Below are 13,054 nucleotides of genomic sequence, written 5' to 3'. Positions count from 1 at the left end.
AAGCAATCTGAGTCTACATAGGTACTCAACCAGATAAGGCATTACCAACGGTAGATAACTTGTTCATCTGATGGAGACTTCTAGCTACATATTCCTTATCTTAGAATACAAAACCCAAGCAATGCCTCCCAGGAGGTGGATACGCAAAGCTTGTTTAAACCAGGAAGTCCTACAAGACTGAGTGGACCAAGTGCCCGTCATGACAGACCTAACTGTTCAGGCAATAGTGTTTGGTAGACATCTGCAGAGATGCCCATGTTGCTGCCTGCCTGATAACCAGGACAGGGATAACCAGGACAGGGACTCCTTACACTAACACAATGTTTGTAGCCTTGGCTCTGGTGGATGAGCAAGCAAGCCCTCAGGAGGTTGCTTCTTGCCCAATAAGTATCAGTTATTTGTGCTGAGCACTATCCGTCTTGAGATGGTCCATTTCTGCACCTTCCCTTTCCTAGCACCTTTCTATTCCACAGAGACTTGATTGTACACCCGGAACTCTTAAGTGCGATCAAGTTAGAAACAACAACTCTTTTTGGGTCCAGACAATGGAGTCTGAACTGAAGTGTGAAGTGGAGAAAAAAGGTGAGGAAATTTGATGCTCTGGCATACATGGAAAGGAGTCACAACCTTCGGGAGTAAGGAGGCATGTGTCCGAAAGTACGAGATTGTCCAGATAGAAGATAGTGTAGGGAGAGTTTACATAGAGTGGCTATAATTCGCTGACCATTCTGGCCGATGTAATGGGCACTAAAAAAGCAGTCTTGATGTTTCATCAATGGCCGGAGCAATTATGCAAAGACTCAAAGTGTGCACGCAATAAGACACAAGGAAATGTATGTTGCAAACCTTTCAGGAACCTAGCCGAAAAGGGTGCCTTGAACAAAGAAGATTGCCTTCCAACCAAAAAATGGCTGCAATGGCCTGAAAGTAACTGTGTCAAGAGCAGGGCCCGGCAGGGCCAAGAATAGACCAAACAGGAGAACCTGATAAAGGGGAGCAGTTAGAGGACTAATGTTTCTAGATAAACACCATGCAACAAATGTATCCCAGCGGACTGGCATATACCCACTTGGTGGAGATACGCCTGGCTGTCAGAATAACATCACATACTTTGTGAGGAAGTTTGAAAACTGTTAAAGCTCAATCTTCAAACCTAAAGGTGAAGGGTGTGCAGGTTCCAGTGTAGGACCCTCCCGTTGCTGCAACAGAAGATTTTCTCGATGATGCAGCCTGATCGGTGGACCGATAATTCAAGTCCAGAAGCAGTTTTATAGAAAGCCGAAGGCCTGTGTCTTCACTGGAGTCAGTACTCCTCCAAGTACAGTGGTAGAGGCCTCAGCCGCTACCTGCTGTATCCTCAGACCAAATGTTGGAACCACCTATCTGCATGTCAGCTCTCGGAAGAGAGAGCAGCATGTCATAAGAACTGACATGTGTGGCAGGGCTTTCTTTTCTGATGACGCATGCATGTTACTCAGTAGAGTGTGTACCTGCTAGGCTTAGGGTCTAGAAAACGAATGCTTTGAATGGTGATAATACTCAACAGAGTGTGCAAGATGGTTATATTATTTTTCAGGCAGTTAGGCTTTACGTAGACCAACAAACAGCAACGCAGCATATGAAACTTCCATTCAGCTCTTCAAAGAGCAATGTGTTAGAAGCAGATATGTCAGACTAAACACAAACTTCCACAAACATTTCCAAAGAGAATTATTGATGATAAAGTTGTAAACAGACCTACAAGTGCAAACTTCAAATGTATTCAGTGGTACGATATGAATTGGCGTAAAATATTTAGGGACAATACTACTCACACCAATATAATAATTGTAAAGCTGCTAATATTTTCCATAAAGGCTGTAGGTATGATTTAAGCAAATTCATTACCAATAGTATGTAAGTGCAATAAAAAATATGTTTTTAGTTTTTATAATGTTCTTTTTATTTGATAGTATGAGTGCTGGGATTAATATTATATATTTGCCATATTCTGATGCACAAGGTTTTTATGTGCAGATTGTCCTTATTGTCTATTCTATTATAAAAAACAGCAGTAGTTGTGTTCTTGACTGCTTTCAGGTTCCAGGTTGAGTGCTGAACCAATTTCACTCAGGTGAGAATTGTCACACGCGTCTACTTGAGACCGTTCATAATGATAATCACCACCTGACCCTTGTTACTAACACTAGAGAGCTCGAACCCAGAAGGATGGAAACACCTGTGAGAGGAGGACTAGGGCACAAGGCACAGTAGCTCAGTAAAATAATTGTAGCTATAATCTGTGAAGCATTACGTTTTACATTTGTATAGAGTTATTTTTAATAAGCAAAGAAAATCTATCAGTTACATGATCAGTCACTGCTTTGAAGGACAATAGATGACTTTCGAGTTTACATACCCTCACACTACCTCACTGATAAGCCTGTAACTGCTTGCCATTGCTACAATTGAGAGTGGAGTGTTAAAGAGATTGTACATAGCCTACTTTGCACAGCCAAAGGTTCACTGTAGCCTTTTACATGAGAGGTAAATTACCACAGGCCTCAGGCCCAGTAGCCCCGGCTTGCCCAGTGGCCACCCAAACAGGGTCTAACATAAGACACACTAAAAAGATGAAACCAAGAACTCAGTCAATCTGAAGAACTTTTATTTATTGACAACCAATGTAGTTTTATTGGTAATGATGGTTTAGAAAAAACTTTATTAATCATTGCAAAAAACAAACATTGACAGTTTCAGGAAAATATTTCTTTCCATACATTTTCTAATTTGCCATGATGAATACAGGAAGGGGAAGAAATGCGCTATTATCAAGGCACAGAGACCTGCCCTGTGGCTATGAGGTGATTTCACAGAAGTCCAATGCCCTTGCATTTCGTATGCTGCCACAAGACTCTCACCTCCCGCGACAACAGCATAATCAATCCTTTGAATCCATAACTACTTTGTCGTATATGTATACATTATACCCCTCATTTCAATATGATCATTAGGCTCGTCCAAATCCTGGAGAATTCAGTATCCCAAAGACAATGTTTTTTTTTAATTCTTCATAAGAAATTAAAAGGGGGAGGCGCAACACATTTCCACAGGTGTTTGCCTCTGGAAACATAGACATTTCGACTTGGCCATCGCATGCATGCAGAAAGTCTATTGATGGCTGAGGATTAAAGCCAAGTGGTGGAACTGTGTTAGCACCAGTCACAAAACACAGAATGTCCTTTAATTTGGCTTCACATGCAAGCTCTAAAAGAAAAAAGAAATATGAGTCAAACTAGTAAAATTGTGATTACTGCAACGATTGTGATTTTTTTATTTCATCTGCTAAAATATACTTCAGTAATTGTTGATATGTGAATAATAAAACCCCTGCTGATTTGCTGTGCTTCATTTCACAAAAATCTCCTCAAATCAAGATTATCTGTTGTTAACAACAGATAACACTTTGAGATCTGGTGTGAGAGTCTGTTACCATTTCCACAATCCTGCTCGCCTTACTCTCCCTTTATGAGAAGTCTTCCCATTGTTCAACTTGGAGTAAGCATAGGTATTCCATGCAGCTAGACCTGCATCTGACACTCTCTCTGAGTCTTCACACACACAAACCACTGTTTATACAAACAACTGCGACAAGCCAAAAAGCTTCTCTTAAAGGCTTTGGGCTGGAGGTAGCTGCACTCTCCCCTGTGAAAAGGCTTTACTCTGTCAGAGACCCACACGGCAGACCCAACCATGCTCTATATTGATTTGTGTTACTTTTCCTTGATGCAGTACATGAAGCTTCATTCTAATGGGGAAGCTAACATTTTACTGCCAGGACACTACAGTTAAGTTTGAACAACATTAATAATAGACATATCGTGCAAAATGAAGATTGAAATAAAGCAGGCATAGAGTTTACAATTTTGGATGCATGATCCTTTTGTTCTTATTATAGATTTTACTCGGTACAAATAAAACGGGTTGGTCTGTTCCTCCTTAACTCTCTTTCTCTACAGTATATCTCTGTAGTCTTCGACACCATGTTTCCCACTATAGGCTTTTTTAAATTATAGTTTCCACTGATGTGTCTCATCAATAGTTGAACTGTAACATAATGAAAACATTTCACTTGCCTTCACAATCTTGGAGGTAATCTCTCCAGTAACCAATGATGTGCTCTTCCTGTAAACGATGGTTACTGCCAGATGAACTGAATTGAATGTTAAACATTCCATTTATGATATCAGTGGTGATTTTGTGTTCCACCCAAATGAATGCCTTTTCAAAAAGCTCTTTATGAATTTCCATGGCCTGAAGTTCTCCCAGAGTTTTTAACCCCTCCTTTAATCTTCAATAAAGAATAATCATAAATAGACAAACTATTGGTCAAATTATAATGTAAAAGTTATTATAAAATTAAGGTATGTCTATGAAACATCTAAAAATCCTTCAGTGCCCTATGTTCGAGCTTCAGTCTAAATAGAAATATTTGAAGCTAGCGGTTGGAGAGCACTGACAAAGGCAAATTCTATTTCTCCTGTGGTCTTGTGAGGATTTCCTAGCAGCAAGGTAGCACATGACCTGCAGCTTTTCTTTAAACGAAAGTAACCAAATCCAGCATGCACATTAGTAAAGGACAAACTGTTGATTTTCAGATCTTTTTGGCAGCCAATTTTCGACTTCAAACTGTGGAGCCTTTGGAGTGTGTGAATAGGACCTTAGAAACTGTGCTTGGACTTTTAGCAAGGCCTGGCCAACCCTGCATAATACAATGTTATTTTATGCATTAGATGAAAAGACCACCTGGTTTACAGTCATAAAATGTTGAATCATCTTATATTGATTCAGTATTTTTTAAGTGACGCCTACATTACACTGCTATAAAATATCAAATTTGTATGGAGTCACAAACCCATTTTAGGAATTTTTACAGAATATTTTAATCCCTGGCCTTCGTTATGCTGAGAAGTGATAGTTAGTCACCCTGCCTACTGCTGGAAGGGGGGATAAGTAGAAAATACCTCAGCTGCAGGCTGCCTATGTCTGACCCTGTGGCTGAGTAATGTAGAGGGCTCTCTGAGGCAGTCTTAAAGGGAGAGCCTGTTGATCATTAAAGGCGCTTGGTGGATTGAGGGGACAGATATTTAGCATGGCTGGGATCAGCAGTGACCCTAATTGGCGGAGCAAAGATATTGTGATGAGGCAAGACAGCATGGCGCAGTGATTGCTCTGAATTAAATCTACAAATGTGTGCCTGCCTGATGCTCCACTGTAAAGAGAACATACTCATTTTAATGAGGATATCAGCTTCTGATGCTGGAGCAAGGGTTTCCCCGTAAACAGAAGTACAGACTGGGGTACGTTTTGTACACTGAACTCCCTGAGATTGTCGGACCGACAGGGGATAGCTAATCAGTTCAGAGTTAACACAGCGGTATTCGAATATAGAACCTCTTGCCAACTAATAGAGCAATTAAGCAGCTTAAAATGCACAAGGCCCCTGCGGCCAACTGCATTACAAGTGATTTTTTGAAGACACACCCACCGGTGTTGGTACCAGACTTCACAACCTTATTTAATAGTATCCCGCAAAATAGCAAACTTTCAATAACAATGAGTGAAGCCCTAGTTACAGTAACACCTAAACCAAAGATATTTCACCAGCTCTGCTTCCTTAGACACTCTTGTTAAATCTTGATGTTACATTTTGCTCTGGAATTCCTGCAGTAAAGCTTAATAGCTCTGTTTCACAGCACAGTCAGGATTTGTCTAATTAAGACAGACATATGATAACAGCTGGTGGAAAAGGTCAACATAAATAAGATCCTGGACATATAGTGGCCTTTGACACGAGAAAGCTTTCAACTGGGTGGACTGGGTCTTCCTCATTAGGACTATAGAGAGGTTTAGTCCCGGATTTATAGCATTGGTTTGGCTGAATTGCAATAATCCTACGTCCCAAATCCTAGTGAATTGCAGAAGAGAGGGTATCAATGGGTCGAGACAAGGAAGGGCTACCCACTCTCACTGCTTCTTTATGCTCTAAGCATAGAACCCTGTGAAGCACATTATGGCCGACAAGGAGGTCGGAAGCATAACCTTTGGGCAGGGGATTCATAAAGCATTCTTGTCCGCTGATGATGTCCTCTAATCATTTACTGATCCCTCAAGATTTTTCCCTTGAATTCAACACCTTCTTACTCGCTTTGAGGCAGTATAAGGCTTCATTGTAAACACAGCAAAGTCAAGAATTTTCAGGCTTACACTATCTTGGGGCAAGGTTGAGGAACTAGCACTACACACCCAGTACCAATGGACAAATAAGGCAGGCACATACCTGGGTGTTATATTAACTCCTAAGATTGAGGACCTTTACAAAGCTAACTTTCCACCACTTCTTCAGGTTATATGAGAGGACTGTCGGAGGGGGTCCTCTCTGTACCTATCTTCATTGTGAGGCTCAATTCCATTAAGATAAACTGAGTTCCTCTAGTTCTCCATCTTTTCCAGGCACATGCTATATTGGTCTGCAGGAAACTGTTGGCATCCCTTAATCAGTTGAACAGTTGTTTTATTGGGCTGGCAGACGGGCTACACTCTGATAAACAGGCATAAATATACATGACTACCGAACCATGTGGGCAAATTGCCCTACCAGGACGTGCCCTTATACCACAGGGTAGCCCAAATGAGGGCGATAGTAAAGTGGTTGCTCTGACAAACACAGATGCAGAGAAGCATTGGCCACATATCAAAAGGCTGGTGATAGTATGCTACATTTGGGACCTGTTTTGGAATTCAAAATCTGATCAACCCTTGAATGCATACTTAAGCACCCTCACAAAGGCAACGTTCATAGTTTAGACATGGTTATTAAGAAATCTGCATGCACAACATTCCCCTCTCCACCCACGCCATTGATTTGAATACATCATTTAAACCTTCAATAGATCCAGGTCCCTTTATTAACCTGTAGGAGGGAGGGGCTGCCATACTATCTGTTTGGTTTCAGGGGAAAGAGATACTTTTACTATTGGAGCCTGCAATAGAAAATTCTTGTAAATGTACAAGATACACTCAATGATGTACTTGGTCTCTCCAAACCTGAAAAAATAAGCAGCTTCCCGAGATTTAAAGATCTCCTTTCAGTTGAGAAGTTTGTGCAGGAGGGCCTGGGGTTAGGATCAACTTTCTAAATATTATACTACTCCCCTCGGTCCGAACTCTTGGTCTGCCTCTGCAAGAATTTTAAGATAACATCGAAGGCCTTAGTTAGATGGTACTGCCCCGGTCTACGCAATGGCGCAATTCCCAAACAGTCTTGCACACGCTAGCAGGAAGGGAAGCTCATTATAAAGTGAGATTTGATTGAGATCTATATCCTACTCAGTTTGAAAAATAGGGCAACACTCTTTGTTGGCAGTTTGTGGATTATTATGAAGCTTTAATCACATATGGTGGTAAAGTCCTCATGTCCCCCCTTTCTGGAAATCATTACAGAATTTAAAGTGATACTTGGATATACCAGGTTTTGCTTTGTAACTATGCTGTAACTTGTTAAAATATGAAACAATTGCTGATAAATTGAATATGAGTAATTGTTTGGGGTCAGCTAAAACAACACTGGCGGCGGATCTGAATGAAGTTGACCCTCCACCAGTCTTCATGTGATATCTCAGACTATTCGGACAACTGTGAGACTGTTCAATGTCCTGGTGGATACATTTAGAAACGTTGAGGAAATGTGTGGCCTGCTGATCAAGTTTTTATTCACGGGGCTGCCGTTACTTTTCTATCCCATACACATGCAAGCCCTGAATCTGTTACATTTTTAGAACTCCATTTGGGCTGCCAAGACTTGAATATGAGAAGTCCAATACTTATATTTATTGCAATTTCTATTTGGGGAATTTGGAGAGGAGTGAAGGCCTTTCTTTTTTTATGTCTTCCTGTTTGTTTTCTTTGTTTTGATTTGTGCTGCGTGGGCTGAACCTATGGGATTGTTGGGATTCCTGTAACTTTTGTTAGCCTTCTATTTATGCCCTCTGGAGGAAGGACTGCACAAGTTGTATTGTAAAATGCTAATAAAAAACTGAAACAAAGTAAATGTAAAATATATTTGAAACCCATGATGTGCTTGATTTCACAATCTGTATTTGGAACATTTCTGACAGTGTGAATATGTATGATGCCATTAGGATGGACAGTGATTTATAGTAATTACTTTTTTAAAATGGACATGCATGTATTGAAAAGTCAAAAGGATATTGATTTATAATGCATTGGATATAAATATCACTGTACCTAACCAGTGAAGGAACAGTCCTGCCCACAATGTACCAATTGATGATATCTTCCAATAGTTCCTTTTTGTCATTCAGAGATTTAAATGGACGGAAGCAACCTGCCACACTTAGAATTGTGCTGTGTTTTTGAATCAATCCTTGAAGAGTTTCAAGAGACAAAGCATCTTCAATCTATGGAAAAATTAAGATTGTGATATTTTTATTAAAGAGTAACAACAAATATTTTCACTGTAACAAAAAAAACAATAACTAAACCTTAATGATGCAGAATAATTTGTCTTGGCCATCTGCTAAATAAACATATTTGTTCAGTAAGTTGAATGTTTACAAAAGTTTAACAGTCATTGGACTAAAACATCATCAAATGCTACTGTAGTTAATGCTACTGTAGTTTTACACTAGCTACACTCTCTCGCTGAATGGAACACCAACGGGGAAAGAGCGCAAGAGAATTATACAAAGATGACTAGCACAATGGCCTAATGTACCTGAATGTGTTTGGCAGTAGGTTTTCTTTTAGTTCAATTGCAAAATTCCACACTGAGTGTATTAATCCAGAAATATAGATCAACATCGGGTTAACAGTAGGACGTTCTTGATTGATCACTGATGCAAGAATGTAGATTTGTGTATGGCAGTTGAGAGAGTAGCAAATACGTAGAGGTTGCCCTGGAAACTTTAAAACAGTGTGGAGGACGGAGAATATCTGTGATGCACTGTTCTCTCAAGAAAAGTGTCTCCCCAGAGCACTCGAAATCAAAAGTTCAAACAAAGTTCAATAACAGTTCAAAAGCATGTAGGTCAGTTTCAAAGATTTTCTTTACTTGTTACCATCATTCAAAAAGCGATTGAAACAGGAATCATTGGAAATAAAGAAAAAGAATATCTGATCAAACAAAATCCATCTGTACCCATGATTCCAAAAATACACAAACACCCCACAGTTCCTCCATTCCGGCCGATCGTTTCTACAGTCAACTCAATCCATGAACCAGTAGGAAAATTCATCGACAAACATTTACAACCACTAGTACAACAGATTCCAACATACATAAAGGACACCACCCATTTTTTGAATATGCCAACATCTTTATGCATTACTTTGAAACAGAGCACATTCTAAACAACCAATCATGTAAAGACAATCTCATACTGTACAAGAGATATATAGATGACATTTTCCTATTATGGAAAGGATCAACCACCCAACTAACATCAGCCATTCAAGAACTCAACAATGTCAATGACCGGATTCAATTCACCTATAATATCAATCACAAACAGTTATCTTTCTTGGATGTACTAATCATCAAAGACCATGACAAACTACTCACTACAGTATTTCAGAAACCTACGGACAAAAACAACTTGTTACACTATCAAAGTTTTCATCAACCCCCATTAAAAAATCATCTTCCTTACTCTCAATTGCTACGCGTTAAACGCATTGCCTCCTCTCCACAATTATATGAAGAGAAAAAAGAAAACATGATAAAGAAATTCAAGGACCGGGGATACCCAGAAGCCGTACTGGAACCAGCTGTGGAGAGAATAAAACAAATGAACAGACAACAACTTCTGACACCATCCACTTCAAGGGAGGAACAGAGATCAGTGTTTATTTCAAAATACTCCACAAGGAGTTACAACATTAAAAAAACCATACTTAAACATTGGCCGTTACTGGCCTTGGAAGAAGATTTCAAGGGAATCTTTTCCTTGAATCCCAGATTCGCATATGAAAGGACGAGAAACCTAAAAGAATTACTAAAACCTAAAGCCACAGAACTTCCGTCTTCATACAAAGGCACGTTGGCCTGCCACAACTGTGGAAATTGTAATTCCATTATCAAAGGGAATGAAATCAACCACCCATCCAGTGAAAGCAAAATCAAACTAAAAGTGAATGGCATATACACAGCAATGCTCTCGCAACCACAATATAGTGTGTAACAAAAAAAAACCACAGTAATAGCAATAAGGTAGCAAACAACAGCAGATCTTTGTGTTCTTTTTCGTTTCAAAAGACGTTTTATTGGGTCCACATTCAGCCGACACGTGTTTCGTCGTGTTTCAAAGTGGAGTCAACACGACTCTTCAGGGCTAGTTAGAGAGACCCAGGCATCTAAAGGTCGCTGCGATACGTGCGCGATGTTGGTAAATGGATCCTGTGTATAAATTGATGGTTATTCAATATCTTATATATCCAAAGAACCCTGTTTCCGGATTTGATGCGAAAGATGAGAATGCTCAGCTAACGGTTGACGCCCAGTAAGGCTCGTCAGTACCAAAATTAGACTAGACACGTGTAAGTGTCTGACTGTACCGGGAGGGGATCCACATTTAAATCTAGACCTTGGTTTTGGTTCAGTATCTTTGTAGGTATAACGAACTGTGGCTCTGAATCCCTCCTCTGTGTATTCCCGGTCGCCGTGTTCCAAGGACGGACCTAGAATACATCATTTGGTAAGCTTTCATAACGATAACGAACGGAATTGAATTTCGACAGATGATTTCTGTCACATGCTACCAGATAGACCCGCCACCTGACGTGTGTCCATTTCGTTTGTTGCAGATATTTTCTTACACCAGTGCGCCAACCCACTCGCCTGACCAGGTTTGAACACCATGATTTCATGAGCACTTTCCCAGCGTCATCGCCATTGACAATCCTTAGGCACTCCCAATTTCCCCGCACTTTCGAGCAATTGCCCACAGAGCATATCTATTTTCTCATCATAAGCATCCTCTTTTTTAATCAGCCCAACACTAATTTCCTTCCTCCGTTGCATGTGTAGAAGAGTTGAATATTGTTTGACTTTGCATAATTTAACATGAACAAATGTTTAGAAACTTGCTTTTTGAAACTGTACTTTATTATCATTACAGAATTGCACAGGGCCCCCGAAGAAGGGCACAGCCGAAAAAATGCATTGGGCCAATGAGTTGAATATGTATATACCATGAGAAGAATTATGAAATGATTAACAAGTAAAGAAAATCTTTGAAAGTGACCTACATGCTTTTGAACTGTTATTGAACTTTGTTTGAACTTTTGATTTCGAGTGCTCTGGGGAGACACTTTTCTTGAGAGAACAGTGCATCACAGATCTTCATTTAACCGAAGTACAGAGGGTTCAACCTCACGGGCACCACCCACCTTTAAAGAACTTAAATTACACCAAGATCACCTTAGGAGTGCGTATCCCAACCTCCACATTTGGATTCATGAGGACGGAGAATAGACATTCAGGATTGACCCCATTCCATATCAAATAGATGAGTGTCATTTCTTTTCATATTCGTTTCTAGTACATATGGCAATTATACATAAATCTAAGGTGCATGAATAACTATTAACCACAAAATTAAACGCACATGATTTGCATGTTTTTGACTAATAGACCCTCAACTATGTGAGAACAAAATAATAAAAATTGATAAAGATTCATCAGCACAAATGTTTACTATCTATTCCTTACCTCTTGCAACATGTCTCGTGAATCCGGATCTACCACATCTACCAAACTGCAATTCACATTTTTTGCATCAGAAACTAAACATTGATACAAAACAGGCGACACAAAATTAGGAGCAGGCCCCCGTGAACTAGGGAAACGGCCAGGGCTTGCCCAGCAAGGTAATAGTCATCATTTCACATACCTTAAACAAGAAAAATAAATTAAATGTATTGCGTTCTGCTTATCTATAAAACATTTATTATATATCTCTGAAACTAAATTTATTGCATAAAATCTAGAAAACATATTATCCAAGAATCCACAGCCTGATACACGAAGGTACTTACGTGCAGTGAAGTCAAGCATGCAGAGTTTCGGCATTTGTGGCGGAGCCTTTTCACACAAGGGTGTTTAATCACTGTACTTGGGACATAGTCTCCGTACTCGGTACAGAATCTCCACACTGCAGTTCAAGACTCCGCACTCTTAACAGTAACTTCATAAATCAGGACCCCAAATATATTTTTGAGAGAACAAGAGTTTTAGGCGGATGGCCTGATTACAAGTTTACCTGTTACTTTAGGCACCAGATAAATAACTTTACCATAGGGTGCAATAAATATTGGTTGTGATACATAACACTTATTGCTAGTTTGTGGAGAATAGCATGTAGATCTTGGTGTTTAAAACACCAAAATCTGTATGATATAGTAAATACCCTGTTTTTCTCTCCCATTATCTTTCGACAGGTTTTGCATGCTAAAATGTAACGACAGATGAGTTTTTATTTTATATCCAGTAATGATCAAATGCAAGATCGTGAAGAAAGACCGCTCCACCCGCCCCACTCGCCAGCATCCACAAAAGCTCCCTCTGCATGGCAACCACTGACTCGGACGATGCCTCACCCACATGGTACACATCCACTTCCAGACCAATCCCAAAACGAACTTCAGTGGAACAGTCACCTACAAACTGCCTGTCCCCATGTTACATTCACCAATGTCATTGCTAACCCCATCACATCCCACGCACTCGCCTCCACAGACTACATACTACTTGGAGAACTAAACTTCCACCTGAATAACCACCACAACCCTAACACCACTGCCCTCCTAGAGAACCTCAGCAACATAGGACTGAAGCAACTTATCTCTGCCCCACTCACACAGCAGGACACACACTTGACCCTGTCTTCGCAGAAGGAAATAGCATCTTCCACTGTCACATCATGGAACTGCTCTGGGCTGATCACCATTGCATCCACTTCTCCTTTAGAAAACGCACCACACACAAGCACCCGCG

The 13,054-nt window shown here is 40.1% G+C and overlaps 1 protein-coding gene across 1 annotated transcript; it reads right to left on the bottom strand.

Moving 5' to 3' along the window:
* Window positions 1–4,107: 4,107 nt before the first annotated feature.
* LOC147689498 (G2/M phase-specific E3 ubiquitin-protein ligase-like) lies at window positions 4,108–11,782 on the bottom strand. The gene is made up of 3 exons (XM_086940119.1): window positions 11,771–11,782; window positions 8,287–8,459; window positions 4,108–4,330 (listed from the first exon to the last, which is right to left on the bottom strand). The coding sequence occupies exons 1-3, from the start codon at window positions 11,780–11,782 to the stop codon at window positions 4,108–4,110; spliced, it is 408 nt and encodes a 135-aa protein (XP_086796245.1).
* Window positions 11,783–13,054: the final 1,272 nt, after the last annotated feature.

This window comes from Lissotriton vulgaris, chromosome 10, assembly GCF_964263255.1.
Source record: "Lissotriton vulgaris chromosome 10, aLisVul1.2, whole genome shotgun sequence".
NCBI lineage: Eukaryota > Metazoa > Chordata > Amphibia > Caudata > Salamandridae > Lissotriton > Lissotriton vulgaris.
Note: the sequence above shows the minus strand (reverse complement) of the source record. Positions and strands in the feature narration are given on the sequence as shown.

Coding starts and splice junctions, on each gene's coding strand:
- LOC147689498 (XM_086940119.1), bottom strand. Junction 4,331..8,286: donor ACTGTTCCTTCACTGGTTAG/GTACAGTGATAT, acceptor TCTTTATTGAAG/ATTAAAGGAGGGGTTAAAAA.